This window comes from Bos mutus, chromosome 3 (assembly GCF_027580195.1).
Source record: "Bos mutus isolate GX-2022 chromosome 3, NWIPB_WYAK_1.1, whole genome shotgun sequence".
Lineage (NCBI taxonomy): Eukaryota > Metazoa > Chordata > Mammalia > Artiodactyla > Bovidae > Bos > Bos mutus.
This window is the reverse complement of record NC_091619.1, coordinates 115,184,335-115,203,322: the sequence shown is the minus strand read 5'-3', so window position 1 is coordinate 115,203,322 and position 18,988 is coordinate 115,184,335. Positions and strand designations below refer to the sequence as shown.

Below are 18,988 nucleotides of genomic sequence, written 5' to 3'. Positions count from 1 at the left end.
GTGGTTAAGGAAAACACTCTGTGTAATTTCAGTTCTTTAAATGTGCTGAGGTTTGTTTGATGGTACAGAATATGACTTATCTCAGTGTATATTCCGTGGCACTTGAAAAGAATGGGTATCTTACTGTTGCTGGGTGGAAAGTTCCAAACATGTTGATTAGATCCTGTTGATAGGTGTTTGAGTTCTTCTATATCCTGGCCAATTTTCGTCTAGTTGTTCTATCCATAGCTGAGGGACGGGTGTTGGAGTGTCCATCCATAACTGTGGACTTGTCTTCTTTCCCTTTCAGTCCAGGCTTTGTTTTGTCACGTGTGTTGACGCTGCACTGTTCAGTGCATCCACATGACGATGCCATGTCTTCTCAGTGAGCCGACTCTATTCCTTTCACCCTATGGTCATTGTCTTTGCTCTGGAGTCTCCTTTAGCTCATGTTATGTAGACAGGTCTGCTTTCCTTAGATTAAGATATACATGATACACTTTTCCCCAACTTGCTATATTTGAAGTGAGTTTCTTAGAGACAGCATATGGTTAGATCAGTTTTCAAAAACTTATTCTGCCAACCTCTGCCTTTTGATACATTTATTCCATTTATATTTAATGTAATAGTTGGTATTCAGTCTTAAGTCTGCCATTTTATTTTTTCAGTTTGTTCTATTTTTTTCTCTGTTTTCTTTTTCCTACTTTTCTATGAGTAACTTAAACAGTTTACAGAAGTTCAAGAATAGAAAATGTACCTCTTTATACATCTGTTATTCTTCCCCATTCATAAAATAATCATCATAAATATTTTTTCCACTTACATTAAAAAAAAATTATTTGTTTGTTTTTGGCTGCGCCAGGTCTCTGTTGCTGCAAGGGGCTCTTCTGTAGCGAGCAGGGGCTGCGCTCCGCCGCAGCGCTTGGGCTTCTCCCTGGGATGCTTTCTCTTGCTGTGGAGAGGGCTCTAGGGTGTGCGGGTTTCAGTAGCTGCAACATGCAGGCTCAGGAGTTGTGGTGCATGGGGTTAGCTGCCCCACAGCATGGGGGATCTCGCTGGACCAGGGATCAAACCCATGTCCCCTGCATTGGCAGGTGGACTGTTAACCACTGGACCAGTAGCGAAGCCCCCTGCAATACATTTTGACCCACATCAGACAGTGCTGTGATTTTTGCTTAGGCCATCAAATGTAATTTAGAAAACTCAAGAGGAGAAGGAAAGTCTATTTTATTTACCTATATTCTTGCTTTTCTCTTTTCTCTCTGCTGTTCCAAGTTTCCTTCTTTTACTGTTTCCTTTCTGTGTAAAGAACTTCTTTAGTCATTTTTAGCATTTAGGTTTTCTGGTGACAAATTCTGTTAGTTTTCTCTTTCATCTGAAAACATCTTGATTCCTTCTTTGTTCCTGAAGGATATTTCTCCCGGATGACATGACTCTGGATTGACAGGCCTTTTCTTTGAGCACTTGGAAAATTCTGCCTCACTTCCTTGGGCCTCTGTGGTTTCTGATGAGTAATCCACTATCATTTGAATTATTTTTCCCTAGAGATAAGGAGTTGTTTACTTTTTCCTCTGGTTGTATTGAGGATTTTTCCTTTGTCTTTCACTTACGGAAGTTTATTTTCTGTATCTTAGATTTCTTTTGGTTTACCCTGGTTGGGTTTTGTTCAGCTTCTTGAATCTCTGAACTTGTCTCTTTCCAAATTTGTCTCTTTGCCAAGTTCTTTTCCATCCCACCCTCCTTCTCCTTGCCCCCTCGGACCTCAGTGAAACGCACGTTAGACCTTCTATTGGTCCCACAGGTCTCTCCGGCTCTGATCAATTTTTTCCAGTCTTTTTTTTTAATATTGGTTAATTCTGTTCTTTCAGTTCACCGAGTCTCTTCTTCTGTTGCCCCATGCTGCTGGTGAGCCTGTCCGTGGCCTTTTTACTTTGGTTGTTGAAATCGTTTGTTCTAACATTTCAGTCTAGCTCTTCTTCTTTGCTGACACTTTCTATTTCTTCTGTTTCAGGTGTGTTCATAATAGGTCATTAAAGCATTTTATTGTTTTTGCCTTAAAACCTCCTGTGAGTCAATTCTAATATCTTTGTCATTTCAGTGTTGGCATCTATTGATAGTCTCTTGTACGATGAGCAATTTTTAACTGAAACCTGAACGTCTGTATGTTATTTTATGATTCTCAATGTTTGTTAACCCTTCTGTAGTAGCTGGCATTTTCTGACCCTGCTCATCACTGCCAGGCAGGGGCAGACGTCTGGGGTCCCGGCTCAGTCCAGGTCAATACCCAAGAGGAGGGGGCACCTTGCTGGTGACGGATGTGGGCCGAGGCCCAGGGTCCCCACGGGTCCCGCTGACACCAGGTGGGGGCGTACCGCTGTGGCGGGGCAGACGTCCTGGCTCCTCCCTGGGCCCTGCCTGGCACTGGAGGGTGTGGCTTCCTGGCACAGTGTGTGTGGGTGGAAGTCTGGGCCCCCTGGCACCTCCGTGGTGCAGGTGCGGGTGGAGGCAGGTGCCCATGGTGAGGGCTGGAGGACAGATGGTGTTGTCTAGAAGCCCTCCGTCTTGCTAGGGTGTCCTTTCCCTGCCCCCAGCTGGAGAGCGGGCTCGTTGGGCTCTCTTCATCAGCCCTTACTGGTGTTTCTGAGTCGCTGGCTTCTTCCGCTCTAGCTCTGGAATAAAGGAGGCAAAAGAAACCCCAGGGACCCAGCGCATGTCTGGTCTCCCTCTTGTTATCATGTTTCTGACAACACGTGTGGTGCTCGTCCCGCTTCCACTGCCCGAGGACACAGGAGCTTGTGGAGAGGAAGCCAGATGCTCCCACGTGGCCCTGTGCACCCCCAGTCAGGGGGGACAACACATCTCAGCCGGCACTGGGGCAGGGTGCAGTGGCCCCTCTACGTCGGCTGGGCCCAGATAACAGAAGGAACTTGACGCACTGAAGCAGCCACAAGACAGACTCCTTCATCTGCTTTGAACCCTCTCCGGCAAGATGGCGCGCGCGTGGGTCCCAAGTGCAGAGTCAGCCAGTGGAGCCATGTCAGACTCAGCGGAGGGTCTATCACACTGCTTCCAAGAGGCAGAAGGGCCGCCGCCCTACACACGCACAGCGCAGCCACTGGTCAGACAGCTCGTCCACCTCCTGCCTTACCCTGGCCTGAAGTTCCGCTCTTGTCCGCCTCCAAACAGCATTGGGTAGAGAGGGGTGTGCTCACCAAGCCCTCGGACGTAGAGCGCTCCGATCCTGGGGCCATAGAACTGAAAGGAAAAGCCAGTCACTCATCCAACAAGAACCTTCGGGGACCTTCTCCTGCACGTGCTGAGACGGACACGGAGATGCTCTCTAATGTGAGGGCCCTGCTTTCTGCGGCCTCGTGGCCGGGACCTGTCCAGACATGGGTGCGGGGCAGGTGCTGGATGCTGGGCTCCAGCTCAGTGGCAGAGGGCACCTGCTTGCCACAGGAGAGACTGACGGATGGGCTGGAGCCAGAGGTGGCCGAGGGCTATCCTGTGGGCAGCTCCTGCTCTCACAGCCTCATTAGGGAGAAGTTTTACATGCCGGCGTGTCAGGTGGGCACACTCACTCCCTTGGGAACCAGCTGGGAAGAAAGTACTAAAAATACTCCCAGTTCTCTTGGCTGGTGGAGAGAGACATACGAGCTTCAGAAGGGTCTTTACTGCTAACTATTAGTATTTCCCCAGCACAGCCTAGAGCTGAGGGTCGCTAAAAGCACACCTTCACTGTCTGAGCTGCCCTGTGAATCAGGTTAGACAAGCCCTCACTGTTGAGCCCTGCTGGGTGGGGCTGGGGGTGGGCTGGGAGTACAGAGAACACTCTGCAGCTGCTCAGTCATCCACCCATGTCCGACTCTGTGCAGCCCCATGGACTGCAGCCCGCCCGACTCCTCTGTCCATGGGATTCTCCAGGCAGGAATATGGAGTGGGCTGCCATGCCCGCCTCCAGGGGATCTTCCCAAGCCAGGGATCGAACACGCATCTCTTATGTCTCCTGCGCTGGAGGCAGGTTCTTTACCACTTGTGCCACCTGGGAAGCTGCAGAGAACACTCACTCCCGGGCTAAGCCCACCTGAGACCACCCCCCACCCTCTCCCTCCCTACTTCCCCACCCCCTCCCTCTACCCTCTCCACAGCCTTGCCTGGCCACAGGGCCACAGTCCGCCTGGCACCTTGACCCAGGGCCTTGCTGGGCAGGCACGCCAGGCACGCCAGGTGAGGGAGGGTGAGTGGTGCCCTAGGCTCTGGTCAGGGGTGAGCCTCACGGGTGTCGAGGAGCCTCCCTACAGGAGGGCAGGGGGGCGGGCGGACGAACCTTGTGCCCCACGATGGTCAGGAAGTCCACGCCCAGGTCCCGCACGTCCACGCGCCGCTTCCCCAGGGCCTGGGCAGCATCCGTGTGCACAAGCACCCCCGGCAGCCCCCCTGCCGCCCGCTGTTGGTTCAGGGCTCGGACTCGCCGGCTGATCTCGGGCACGGGCTGGAGAGGGGAGAGCAGACAGTGGGCGGTCACTTTGATTCCATTGAGACAGAGTCAAAGAAACGAGGAGCTGTGAGCGAGAGTGTGGCGGAAGTTCCCAGACTAAAGAATGGAGGAAAAGGGGAGTCCGGGCCAGAAGCCCGCGTCCCCGTCGGGTCTCCCCAGGAGGACAGCGACTCACCATGATGACACCCGTCTCGTTGTTGGCCAGCATGATGGTCACCAGGCACGTGGCCGGGCGGACGGCCGCCAGGATGTCCTCAGCCTCCACCTGCCCGTTCACCTTGGACACGGGGACGAAGGTGACCTCTGAGGAGTAAGACACAAATGTGAGGTCAGCCCAACAAGGCCTCCTCTCTGGAATGGGACACAGTGAAAAAGCAATTTATTGTGAAGGTTCAGAAGACTCTGAAGGAACATGAGCCACTCTTTGTCAGCAGGCCCACAGACAGTGGCTTGCAGGCTTCACCAATGAGCCTCAGTGGTGGGGTCTCTGGGGACCCTCTGTTCTCCGCTGAGGGGCCTGTGAGCAGCTGAGACAGCTTGGTTCACAAGAGCATCTGGAGGTGCCAGCGACGTGACCTTCACTCACTCGGCGCTGACCCAGCCCTCCTTAAGCCCCTCCTGTACCCGGCACTGCCCCGGCGCTTAGACCCCTGCTACTGCACGTGGCAGACAGGCAGGGTAACTAAGCCCAGGTTTCGGGTGCAAAATGCTGAAGACGACACACCCACTTTCCCCTCAAGATCCCACTGAAACAAGAGAGCGGATATATTTCTCAACATGGGCAGCAACTTGTGGACGAGGAATTCTGAGCCATGCCCAGAATACACAGAGATGGTGGCATCAGGTTAATGCCAACAGGGAAACCCACCCAGGTTGTGGACAGGTGAAAACTAACTCCACAAAGAGTAGGAAAGGACCCAGAGGTCCGCTGAGTTCAGGTGCACACACGGAGAGCAGGGCGGGGGGCACCGACTGTGGAGGCAGGCAGAGGACCCCACCCCACACCCACAAGTGGGCGGCAGAGGCGCTGGCCTGGCCAGCAGGCCCAGGCGGGCTCCTGGCGTGGGGGTGGGAGGGGGCGGGGGGGCAGCAAGAGACGGCTGCTGCTGGTGCCTCCACTGTGGGACTCAGAGGGGAGCGAAGCAAAGGCTACTCCAGCCAGGAGTTTTGTCTCTTTACTACATACATGAACACCTGCTCCTCATCATCAGTCCTCAGGGAGATGCAGATTAAAGCCCGCCCATTAGAGCCACCTGATACCTGCTAGGATGGCTGTAATAAAAAACACTGACAGCAGACAAATGTTAGCAAGGACCCGGAGAAATCGGAAGCCCACCCGTACCCCAGGCACCAGCGGTGGGAAAGTAAAATGGGGCAACTCCTGTGGAATACAAAGGTTAGGGCTAAACAAGTAGAGCCTTTGAAAGGTGAAACAGAATTACCATGAGACCCAGCAGTTCCACTCCTGGGAACTGCTGGATAGATACTCAAGAGAGATAGATACTGATAGATACTGATAGATACTCGAGAGAAACAAAAACATACATGCAGACAAACACTTCTGCACAAATGCTCCCAATGGCATTATTCATATTAATATCAAATGTTCATCAGTGATGAACAGATAAAATGTGAATACCATTCAGCCATAACAAGGGATGAAGTATTGGCACAGGCTACAATGCGGGTGAGCCTTGAAGACACGGTGCTATGTGAAAGCAGCCAATGACAAAGGCCACATATCCGATGATTCCCTCACATGACAGTCAGAATGGGCAAATCTCCAGAGACAACTCTGTGGACCAGCTTGCCCGGGGTGAGGGAAACAGTTACAGCTACAGGTAATGAGGTCCTTTGTGGGAACATGAAAGGCATCATAACTGATCGTGGTGATGGTCACACAACTCTGTGAATACACTTTAAAGAGACTGAAATGCACACTTCAAATGGGTTCAGGGTGTAGTGTGTGAGTTCCGTCTCCGTAAGCGGACATTCACAAAAGCAAACCCACTTGGGCGTGTGGAGGTGAGGGGTGGGAGACAGGCAAGGTCAAGTCCCCATTCACATCAGGGAGTCGACAGACAGGTGCTTGAGTGATAAACTGAGAAATGGAGGTTATGTTTGTAAGCGCCTAAGTATTCAAGTGGAAGCAGCTAAAATGATAATACTGAGCGGGAGAAAGTATTGACGGCAAACTCGAGGGCGGCTGCCTCAGGACTAGGGCTGCTGGGGAAGAACCTTTGCTTTTCTTGAAGCCTTTCTGCAGATCTTTACATTATTTCTATCCCTGCGTGTCTATACTTTGTAAAAACTTGTGTAATTTTAAACGAGGTAACCTGTAACAGTAACTAATGACAATGCATTACATTGCCTTTCCCTGTACAGGTGCGACAGGGATGAAGAGGAACTAGTTTAAACAAGGAAGTCGGACCTGACTTGTTTGGTTAAAGTGGTCCTCTCAGGAAAGATCACAAAGAGAAAAACCTTTCCAGTAGTTGAACAGGAAAACAGTTGAATGGGAAAACCAGTAACAAGGCTTATAGTCAGACCGAGCAGTTCGGTCCCACTCCTTGTCCTTAAGATAAAAGCACTTTCCCTGCTTCCCCCCAGGTTTCCAGGAAGATCAGGTAATAAGGCGAACGCTGAACAGAAAAGCACTGTCTTATTCCAAGAAGAGTTCAACCTCAGCTGTTCTGAGAACGATGACTTTTAAAAACTGGTTTTGAAATACTAGTATTGACACCCTACGTCTCAGGATGCCACATCACAGGAAAAGTGGAGGAAGGACCGGAAGTGACCAGGGCCACTGCCACTGCTGAGCAAGCCCTACCTGCCCTCAGACCCCATGGGCAGGGGCACCTCCTGGGGGCCCTGGACCACCCCTGCCCCTCACAGGGAGGCCCGAGCCTCCTCTGTGCCGAGAGAAGGGCTCCCAGCAGGAGGGCACTTGTTCTTGTTTTTGCCACCAGAAGTCATGTCTACTGCGTCCTTTTCCTTTCTACCAGAGGGAGGAAGCCAAGACTTAATGATTAAAATCAAAGAATGAAAACCACGAGTTAGCGTTTATAGATGTGCTACTAAATATGCATTTACTTATCGTGCACAAAGGGCTTCCCTGCTGGCTCCGTGGTAAAGAATCTGCCTGCGATGCAGCAGATGCGAATTTGATCCCTAAGTCAGGAAAATCCCCTGGAGGAGGAAATGGCAGCCCATTCCAGTATTCTTGCCTAGAGAATTCCACAGAGGAGCCTGGTAAGGCAGTCCATGGGGTTGCAAAGAGTTGGACACCACCACCATACCATGTAAAGAACGAAGAGTTCATGGTGAGCTGGGCTCTGGATTGAGCAAAGTGGTAATTCTTTCCAGGTCTTCAAGTCTTATGAGGCACTGGACTATGGGAGAGTAAGCAACTTGGCAACCGGGAGGTGGTGTGTGTGTGATCATACACAAGACTCTACGTATCATTAGATGATAAATGACCAGTTCCACACACTGATTATAGTGGTGTGTGTTTGTGTGTGTGTGTGATCACACACAAGAGTCTATGCACCATTCAGTGATAAATGACCTGTTCCACACACTGATCGATTTGTCCCTTAGGGAAAGTCTGGAAGAAGCACAGGCCGTGTAAGCATCGCACCGCAGCACGGCCTGGCGGGCGGGTGCCAGAGGGCAGGTGGGCCACGTGGCCCCCGGGCCGGCCAGCGGTCACTCACCGGCCACGCGCTCCTCCCTGAGGTGCTCCAGCGGCAGGCGGATGGAGTCGTGCTCCACGGTGCAGGTGATGATGTGGGGCAGGGCCCCGTCCACCGGGCTGGGATGCCCGCCCGTGTCCCCGTTGGTGGCGTGGACTTTGTGGAAGTGCTTCACCACGGACTGGATTACTAAATTATTTGACTGCAGAGACAGAGTGGAAAGGTCACTTACAGTAACCACCCGAGGGGAGCCGTCGAGTGACAACCGCTCTCATTTGCAGTTTCTTTTCTGGCTAACGTGGGAAAAAATGGTCTCAAAGAAATTCAGCTCCTGAGCTGCGCCTTCTGAAAGACCCAAATACAAAGATCTGGGGCTTTTCAATTTTCAGAAATGTCAGAATTCACTTCTGGTGAATTCTGATTTTTGTTATTGTTGTTAAGCAACGTTATACATTAAAATTTTTCTAAATCTGTTAAAAAAGCATATTTTGCCCAGGCACCCACCGCTGGTGGGAGTGTGAACTGGCGCAACCCCTGTTAAGGGCCGCCTGGTGCATCCATCAAATAAGCCCTCTGACTCAGGAGGTCTACTTCCCGTACTTGATCCTACAGCTCCGCTTGCCCAGAAGCAAAGCGATGGACGTGAAGTTGATCAAGTACAAAGATGAAGCAGCAAAATCTTAGAAGCCCCTCAATGTCTGTCAATACGGGGACTTGGTAAATAGCTACACGTTGTCTAGTGGACGCCAAGCAGCTGTAGCATTGACGGACCGCTCACAGGCGGGTGCACAGGCCTCAAAGGCACATGTTAAGTGCAGGAAGGCAGCAGGCGCTGGGCGCAGCGCCCTGCAGTCTGTATAAAAAGGGCGAGACACACACTCACACCCCGCTCCCCACCACATCCTTCCTCGAAGAGGTAGAAAGGGAAGGAGAGAAGATAAAATCAGCTACACCCTTAGCTGCTTTTAAGGCAGAGACTGTCTCTGCAGGACTCGACAGAAACAGTGCTGGTCTCCTGTAGGGACAGGAAGTGGATAACTCAGGAGATGGGGTGGGAGATTTTTAAATCTTTTTCTCTTATTATTATTATTATAACAGTATTATTATGATTGTTCTCATCATTATTATTATATATGGGCTTCCCTGGTAGCTTAGCTGGTAAAGAATCTGCCTGCAATGCAGGAGACCTGGTTCGACTCCTGGCTTGGGAAGATCCTCCGGCCTGGAGAATTCCATGGACTGTATAGTCCATGGGGTTGCATAGAGTTGGACACGACTGAGCGACTTTCACTTCACTCTTGTTATTAAATATAGCATACATACAGAAGAGCATAGGAATGTAAGTTTAATGAGAAAGTATGACAGTGAACATCTGAGTAACAGTGACCTGGATCAAGAGGAAAAACAGCCCCCACTTAGCCCCCCGCAATCACCACCTCCCCCACCCCAGCTGACCGCCACCCTGATTTGTATGGTACTCATTTTCCTGCTTGTCTTTACACGTTTCCTTCCTGTGTAAGCATTGCTAACTGATTTTGCTTATTTTGCCTCCTTCTGACCTTCTTTTTCTCAACTGAACATTGAACCTATTCAGGCTCCCGAAGGCACGGCCTGCAGGAAGGCAGGGGCTCTGAGGAGCCCACACACTGTCACCCGCCGGGACTGAAAGGCTCTGAGTGTAAACAGGGGGCCCTGGGGGAGAATGAGGCAGGCAGTGCAGGGACCCCAAGGCCCGAGACGCATCAACCTGGGTGGCTGGGGGGAGCGGGTCAGGATGGACGGCTTGGATGTGCTTCTCTGAGTGGCGGGTGGTTCTTTATAAAGTCCCAGGTCACCCCCTTCTGAGAACACTGCTGCCCGCACAGCGATTCCTGGTCCAGAAAGGGGGGCCCTCGGGGGCCGCACACCTTGGGTCAGAGCTGATCGACCCACCGTGAACTGACAAAGGTGCCAGGCCGCCTCCACCCGCAGGTACCGAGGGGCACAGGACGCCATGCCGAGTGCCCCGGAGCTGCTGGAAACACGGCAGCCCCTGTGCGAACCAGCCGGTCACAACCGAAAACGCGCCTCGTGCCTTCAGGTCAACAGGCGGCTTGGCACCTGGCCCCAGACGAGATCAAGATGGCCCACAGGGCAGCTGGAGCGGTTGCTTACGGGCCATCAGGAGTCTGGACCTGGTGTGTGGGGGTGCTCACTGCCCAGGGGCCTGTAAGCAGCCCCCTGCCCCTAACCCGGCCCCTCCGGCGGGGGTCAGCTTAGTCTTGGGCTGGCACCCTCTGATCCACACCTGGGAGTGCTCTGGCTGCCGCAGGGCACCAGCTGGTACCCTCCACCTGGGACTGCCCCAGAGACATGAGCACGCATCCGTGCTGTTTGGAGGGACGTGTGGGCCACCCCTGGTCTCCGCTGTCACGAAGGTGGCATGAATGGCCCCACGTGCCCCTGGTGTCCACGTGGCCCGTTCTTCTCGGGGATGTCCCCAAGCGGAGCAGCTGGCTGACAGGGCAACACAGCCTCAGCTTCGCTGGGCGGTGCCTGCCCACCTTGAGCATGGTTTCCAGCCTGGGCCCCTGCCTGCCCTGTGCTCGATACCTCCTGCCATCGGACGTCTTACTTCTTCCATCCTGACGGGTGGGCAGAGGCGCCATGTTGCTGTTTACCTTGGATTCTGAACAGTTATGAGGCTGAGAACCGTTTCCCACGTAGAAACCACAAGGGCGTCTCCTTAGTGCGCGGTTTAACGCGTTTCTCGCCCGTTTCCTACCGGGTTGTCTGCAGGCATGTTCTGGATGTGAGTCTTCTGTCCGTTATTTGCGGCAAACATCTTTTCCCAACACCTGGCTGGGCTTCTGATTTCCCTCAGGGTTCACTGAGGAACTACAGTTTGCTTTGTGGTGGTGGGAGAATTTTTCAGTCTTTTATGGTTAAAGGTTTCTGTATTTTATTTAGGAAATCTTTCCCTCCTCAGCATCACAAGGGCCAGGGCTCGTCACGTGACAGGGCCCATTCAGGTACGGCCCTGTTTCTGGCCCGGTGCTTCTCATAGCCCTAAGACCATCTATCTTAATTCATAGAGCAATTCACTGCATTCTTAATCTTCAAGAAGTCTTGGCTATTCTTGGCATTTTGTATTTCCATATGGTGAGGCGCCATGAAAAAAGGAGTCAGAATTCTGACCGACGTCGCACTGAATCCACAGATCTAAAGAGCTGACACACTTACATTGAGTCTTCCCATCTGTGAACATGATACACGCTCCAGTTATTCGGAACTTCTTTGAAGGCTCTCGGTAATAAATTCTATTCCTTTCCCAGCGTGTGTGTGTATTGGAGCAGGGAGTGGTTTACAAAATCTTTTTTACTCGATTTATTTCCTAAGTATTTGACATTTTTTGGTACTCTGATAAATATGCATTGTGGCTGATACATAAAAATACACTTGATTTTCTTAATCTAATAACTTTGTTAAATTTACTTACTAATAATCTAGCTGCAGATTCTTTTTTTTTTAATGTGGACAGTCACATCACCTGTGAAAGACCTTCCTTTCCAATAAGGAAATGAGGTGGTGAGAATGACTGAGTAGAGGGCTTGATGCCATCACACTATCATTGAGAATCTTCTATCTGTTTAAAAAGAAATCCCTTTCAAATGGGTCAAACCTCACACTCCTTTTTTTCCAAAATCGGAGTATGGTTGATTTACAGTGTTGTGTTAGATTCAGGTGTACAGCAGAGGGATTGAGTTGTACATACATACATTCTTTTTCAGATTTTTTTCCAATACAAGTTATTACCAGATATTGAATATAGCCCCCTGTGCTGTGCAATAGGTCTTTGTTGCTTATCTGTTTTATATATAGTAGTGTGTATATATTAATCCCAAACTCCTAACTTATCTCTCCTTGCCCCCGCTTCCCCTTTGGTAACCATAGCTTCTTTTCTAAGTCTGTGAGTCTACTTCTGTTTTATAAATCAGTTCATTTGGATCATTTTTTTAAGATTCTATGTATAAGAGATATCATACAACACTTGTCTTTCTCCGAGCCACCTCACTCAGCATTAATTTATACACCAAGTCTTCTTTATCCCTCGTCTGTTGATGGACACTGAGGTCACTTCCACGTCTTGGCTATTGTAAACACTGCTGCTGTGAACACTGAGGTGCACGTACCTTTTTGAATTAGGGTTTTCAGCTTTTCTGGGTATATGCCCAGGAGTGGGATTGCTGAATCATAGGGTAACTCTATTTTTAATTTTTAAGGCACCTCCATAGGGCTTCCCTGGTGGCTCAGATGGTAAAGAATCCGCCTGCAATGTGAGAGACCTGGGTTTAATACCTGGGTCAGGAAGATCTGGAGAGAGGAATGGCTACCCACTCCAGCGTTCTTGCCTGGAGAATTCTATGGATAGAGGAGCCTGGCGGGCTACAGTCCATGGGGTCCCAAAGAGTTGGACATGACTGAGTGACTAAGCAAACACACATACTGTTCTCCATAGTGGCTGCATCAATTTACATTCCCACCAACAGTGTAGGAGGGTTCCCTTTTCTCCATAACCTCTCCAGCATTTGTTGTTTATAGATGTTTTGATGATGGCCATTCTGACTGCAAACCTCTTAATAAGTAAACTTAGGATATAAAGGAATGATTCCAGGGCAAAATGACGGAGAAACTCTCTTTATTGAGACAGCAATGCAAAGCCCGTTAATTCATATGTTCGGTAACAAATATCCTATCAGCCCCCTGGAATTCACTTATAGGATGAATGCTGCCTAATAATATCAGGCTAATTTGCAAAATACCAGGACAAAGCATTACTCTTTCTTTAAAAGACAATAATACCAAGAGGGCACCACCTCATATTTTTTTTTAATAAAGAACACGAGACTGTGGACTGTTTACCTCGGTGCCCCCCGAAGTGAAGATCACGTCCTGAGGCTGCCCACCTATCATCTTGGCGAGGTTCTCCCGGGCCGTGTTGATAATCTCCTTGGCCTTCCTACCTGGAGGAACCAAAGTGGAAATTCAGTAACTTTGCTGCACCAAATCCAATCAACACACATTTAAAGGAACGACCAGCCATGAGGGAGCAGGAGGGCCGAGTGGGTGGTTCTAGGACAACACGTGTTCACTACCGTGAGTGACAGCCTAGATGTCACGTGGCCAAGGGACAGCGGGAGGAGGCCAGCAAATCAGGGGAAGCTACTGAGACTCAAGGGACTTGGGAGGAGCTAGAAACAGCTGGGGGAGGAAGCCGGAGCCCTAAAACTCTGAGATGTGGCTTTCTTCTTACCCGATGCTACGATAGAGGATCTGTGGCCATCTGCCCTGCTTCCCATTTGGGAAGATGGGAGAAGGAAAGGGTGGAGTAATAGACCACGCTGCAAAACAACAAAAGTAAGCAGAAACAGAACCCACGACTGCTCGACACAAAGCCCAGTGCCATATGTCACAGTGCAGGTCCCCTCGGTCACTAGAGAGGTCACCGCCCCAGGGACACATTTGCTTTCAAACCTGGGCTCAGAGCCCAGTTCACGGGAGAGCAGGCAGCAGGAACTGAGCTTCACGTGGTAGAGAAAGAAGGGCTCAGGGCACGAATTGTGGAGATGTCCATGACCATTCATACTTCGACTACAGACCAGTAGCCTCCAGACCTTTTGACCTCAGTCCTATTTATAAAAATACTTTTTTGAGCAGGTACCACTATAATAAATATGTAAATAAGAAAACACACATAAAGATAGAAATGTAAAAAGATGTGGTAAAAATATATATACAAAGTCATCCACACACTCCCTAAGACTACTGCGTTTTCATTACAAGTTAGGAAGGCCTGCGGTGTTTAGGAGACCCAGTCAGTTCAGTTAGTGATACTTGAGAGACAGTGATTAGCGTCAGTCAACATGGGCAGGAGCACCGCGGAGCTCCTCGGGCTTGCCGCTCGGGCCCGTCCACCTGCTCCCCCCCCATCCTGCCCCAGGATTCTGTGGAGAAGCCCCTCAGAGGAGCCTCTGGGCTGATCCTCGGCCCACCCCGCCTTCCCTTCCCACCCACGTAGTGTGCGGCAGCCTGCAGCCTTTCCCAAGGCACTGACAGACGCACTGACAGACCTTCCTCTAAGCCTTTCTTTTCTTTTTCCTTTTCAGAAGTGGGTTTCATAATTTACATACTGGTTTGCAAAAACTCCCCCTTCCACTCATCGACAAAGTCTTGGAGACCCTTCTTCATAAGGATTCGTGGGGCTACCTCTCTACCGTCATGTGCCTATTAGAGCAGCTAAGATGAAAAGACTGGCCAGTCCAAGTGGTCAGGACGTTATGGAGGAAATGCAACTCTCATCCCACCGGTGGGAACACAGAATGGTACAAGTGCTCTGGAGAGAGGGCAGAGGTTTCTTAAGAAATCAATCTCCACTTCCCATCTGATCCCACCATTCTGCTCCTAGGTATTTATGGTAAACATTGTTTACCCAAGAAAAAAGGCGATGACCATGACTCGTCCATCGACGACGTTCACAGCAGTGTCATTTGCAATTGCCAAGAACCCGACCAGCTCACACACCCACCAGCAGGTGAGAGCATGAACACGGCATAACAGAACACCACTTGGCAGGGAAGACAAACCAGCTGTGACAGTCACACAGGTCAACCTCAAGGTAACTACGCTGACGGAAAGAAGCCAGATGAAAACTGCTAAGATCCCATCTTCATACCGACACAAACAATGCCCACCGCTCACAGGGCAGGACGAGAGCCTCTTCCTGAGGGTTATTCCTAAACTTCTTCATGACAAATGCTTTTTATTAGCATTCAATTCTTTTCCACATTCTCCAGTTTATGCATGAGAAAGTTCAGTTTCTCTAGACGAAAAATTAGCTACAAGGCAAAGTCCAAAAGATTAATCAGAATACAAGTATAAAATAAACCAACAATGAAGTTAATGAATGACTAGTATCTGATTTTGAAAAGGCTTTTAGTTACCAAGTTTACTAAGCAAATGGACATGAAAACCCACAAAAGCCTGTAAATCTGTACACAAGTATTGCTAAGTCAGAGGCTTCCCTGGTGGCTCAGCAGTAAAGAACTTGTCTGCCAATGCAGGAGACCCAGGTTCCATCCTTGGGTCAGGAAGATCTCCTGGAAAAGGAAATGGCAACCCACTCCAGTACTCTTGCCTGAAAAATTTCATGGACTGAGGAGCCTGGCCGGCTACAGTCCATGGAGTTGCAAAGAGTCCGACATGACTTAGTGACTAAAACAACACTGCTAAGTCAATTCTAAAGGAAACCAACCCTGAATATTCATTGGAGGGACTGATGCTGAAGCTGAAGCTCCAATACTTTGGCCACCTGATGCGAAGAACCAACTCAACAGAAAAGACCCTGATGCTGGGAAAGATTGAAGGCAAAAGGAGAAGGTGACAGCAGAGGATGAGACGGTTGGATGGCATCACCGACTCAATGGACATGAATTTGAGCGAACTCCGGGACAGGGGCTTCCCTGATAGCTCAGCTGGTAAAGACTCTGCCTGCAATGCAGGAGATCCTGGTTTGATTCCTGGGTTGGGAAGATCTGCTGAAGAAGGGATAGGCTATACACTCCAGTATTCTTGGGCTTCCCTTGTGGCTCAGCTGGTAAAGAATCCACCTGGAATGCGGGAGACCTGGGTTCAATCCCTGGGTTGGGAACATCCCTGGAGAAGGGAAAGGCTACCCACTCCAGTATTCTGACCTGGAGAAATCCACGGACTGCACAGTGTACAGTCCATCAGTCCATGGGGTCGCAAAGAGTTGGACACGCCTAAGCAACTTATCATGCATGCAGCATGCATCCCTGATAAAACTGTAAATAAGAAGGCACAGCTTCAGCTCACCATCTGCAAAACACAATGTGACTCAGCCAAGTAACTACTGATCTAAAGCAAATTATTTTGCAGAACCTCCAACTTAAAGCTCTACATGGAAACAACAATAAATGAGAAACATATTTCCAACAGACTGTGGAAAATTCTTTAAGGGGTAGGAATACCAGACCACCTGATCTGCCTCCTGAGAAATCTGTATGCAGGTCAAGAAGCAACAGTTAGAACTGGACATGGAATAACAAACTGGTTCCAAATCGGGAAAGGAGTACATTAATGCTGTATATTGTCACCTTGCTTATTTAACTTATATGCAGAGTACATCATGAGAAATGCTGGGCTGGAAGAAGCATAAGCTGGAATCAAAATTGCCGGGAGAAATATCAATAACCTCAGATATGCAAATGACACCACCCTTATGGCAGAAAGTGAAGAACTAAAGAGCCTCTCGATGAAGGTGAAAGAGGAGAGTGAAAAAGTTGGCTTAAAACTCAACATTCAGAAAACTAAGACCATAGTACCGTGTGCCATCACTTCACGGCAAATAGATGGAGCAGCAATGGAAACAGTGTCAGACTTTGTTTTTCTGGGCTCCCAAATCACTGCAGATGGTGACTGCAGCCATGAAATTAAAAGACACTTGCTCCTTGGAAGGAAAGTTATGACCAACCTAGATAGCATATTCAAAAGCAGAGACATTACTTTGCCAACAAAGGTCAATACAATAAATGCTAAGGTTTTTCCAGTAGTCATGTATGGATGAGAGAGTTGGATTGTAAAGAAAGCTGAGTGCCAAAGAATTGATACTTTTGAACTGTGGTGTTGGAGAAGACTCTTGAGAGTCCCTCAGACTGCAAGGAGATTCAACCAGTCAATCCTGAATATTCACTGTGAGGACTGATGCTGAAGCTGAAACTCCAATACTTTGGCCACCTGGTGCGAAGAATGGACTCACTGGCAAAGACCCTGATGCTGGGAAAGATTGAAGGCATGAGGAGAAGGGGACGACAGAGGATGAGATGGTTGGATGGCATCACCAACTCAATGGACATGAGTTTGATTAAGCTCCAGGAGCTGGTGATGGACAGGGAAGCCTGGCGTGCTGCAGTCCATGGGGTTGCAAAGAGTCAGACGTGACTGAGCAACTGAACTGAACTGAAAGAACTTTAATTTTTATTTTTAAAAAAGGAGGCCAGGATTCTATGTGATCCTGATTACGTAAAAGATCTAGTTTGCAATTTTGTAAGGATCAATGGAGACAGATACATGACAGGGTCTTATAAGCACTGTTATTACAAACAACTTTTTTTTTCGATTGCGCCTTGCAGCAAACAGGGTCTTAGTTCCCTGACCAGGAATCAAACCCATGCCTGCCCCCTGCATTGGGAGCACAGAGTCTTAACCAGTGGATCATCAGAGAAGTGCCCTACAAGCAGCTCTTAATAAGACATCTTTTTCATCTGAGAAAGGGGGACAGGAGAGCATGTTAAAGATGAAAGATTATGGTATCAACAAAGCTCAAATTTGGTCTTTTCAAGAAAAAAAAAACAAAAAACTCTCCAGAATTACAGCTAAAGACGTGCAGTTACCAGAAAATCCACTCAAAACCGAGTCATGCCATGTGGTGTAGAGTTCCTGCAAGAGTTCCCCTGCCCTTCATCTCAGATCTGGGCACGTCTTCTAGAATTACCTGCTGGGTAAGAGCTACTGGGATTTCCCCAGGCTTCCCGCATGGCCTCCGTCATGGCCTCAATGACTTCTGGCTCCAGGGGAGTGGTTGCATTATAGTCCATATACACTTTCCTGCTGGAGAGAAAACAAAGACGTGCCTCTTAAGGACAAGAAGATGGAATGTGGAAGAACAGCTGCAGTCAGTCTATGCTGTCAGCAGGAGCAAATAACGTCAAGGCCAGGGGCTCTCCTGCAATCACACTGTGCGCCTAGGGCGTCCGCATCTGTGTCACTTACGGGAAATGTGTGCGGGATTTCTCATTATCTAGCATTCTTGCCTGGAGAATCCCATGGACAGAGGAGCCTGGTTGGCTACAGTTCGTAGGGTTGCAGAGAGTCGGACATGACTGAAGTAGCTTATAGGAGGAGGAGTATTTGCTAGTTTCCTTTACCACTGCTAGGAGACTGTCCACTTAGACTTCCAGAGCTTCTTTCCACCCCGTGCTACTTCCTTCTGATGGAAAGGGGGAACCTTGCAGGCCCAGGGAGTCACACATTCCTGAGGGCTTTTCCCCTGGTGTTTGAACTTCGCCACTTCACTGGCAGTTTTCCTGTATTTCCCCGTGGTGTCTGTGATGGCCATGAGGCTCGGGTAACCTAGGCTCCCACGGTTCCTCTCATGGCCCCTCTGTGTCCCCCACACTGCAATCTCAGGGGTTCTTCTCTTTGCATTTTCCGTTTTCTTTGCCCGTAATGATGATGCCCTCCACCACTGCCTTACTTTTTAGGTCTTTGCTCAACTTGACCTCATGAGGCTAGTTTCTAAATGAAACTGCAGCCACCCCTGCCCTCCTCCCCAGGGCTGTGTGTCCCCCTGCTTCTCCACAGCACCCCATCATCTAACACACGAGACTTGCCCCTTGTTAATTCTCTGCCTTGATAGAATGTAACTGAACAGCAGCTCCACAAGCTCCCATGTTCCTCCCAGGTGTGTCACCAACATTGAGGACAACAGCTGGCACACAGTAGGGGCTTGACATATAAGGTGACAAATGTCATAAGAAAGTGCACAGTCCCTGAAAGAGTCCTAGGTGAAATTTACCTGTGTGTATACACACACACACACACATACACATATATATATATATAAAAGAGGGCTTTCCTGGTGGCTCAGAGGTTAAAGTGTTTGCCTGCAATGCGGGAGACCTGGGTTTGATCCCTGGGTTGGGAAGATCCCCTGGAGAAGGAAATGGCAACCCACTCCAGTATTCTTGCCTGGAGAATC

The 18,988-nt window shown here is 49.5% G+C and overlaps 1 protein-coding gene across 2 annotated transcripts in view; it reads right to left on the bottom strand.

The window, feature by feature from the left end:
• Positions 1-18,988, bottom strand: part of SCLY (selenocysteine lyase) — a 30,385-nt gene that overhangs the window by 9,344 nt on the left and 2,053 nt on the right. The window contains exons 2-7 of one of the 2 annotated variants that reach the window (XM_070368608.1): positions 17,723-17,838; positions 13,075-13,175; positions 8,194-8,374; positions 4,653-4,780; positions 4,307-4,471; positions 3,128-3,234 (exon numbers count right to left, since the gene is read on the bottom strand). In XM_070368608.1, coding sequence (XP_070224709.1) covers positions 3,128-3,234; positions 4,307-4,471; positions 4,653-4,780; positions 8,194-8,374; positions 13,075-13,175; positions 17,723-17,838 — 798 coding nt within the window. The remainder of the gene's footprint in view (positions 1-3,127; positions 3,235-4,306; positions 4,472-4,652; positions 4,781-8,193; positions 8,375-13,074; positions 13,176-17,722; positions 17,839-18,988) is intronic. The other variant, XM_070368609.1, reaches the window with a different exon arrangement.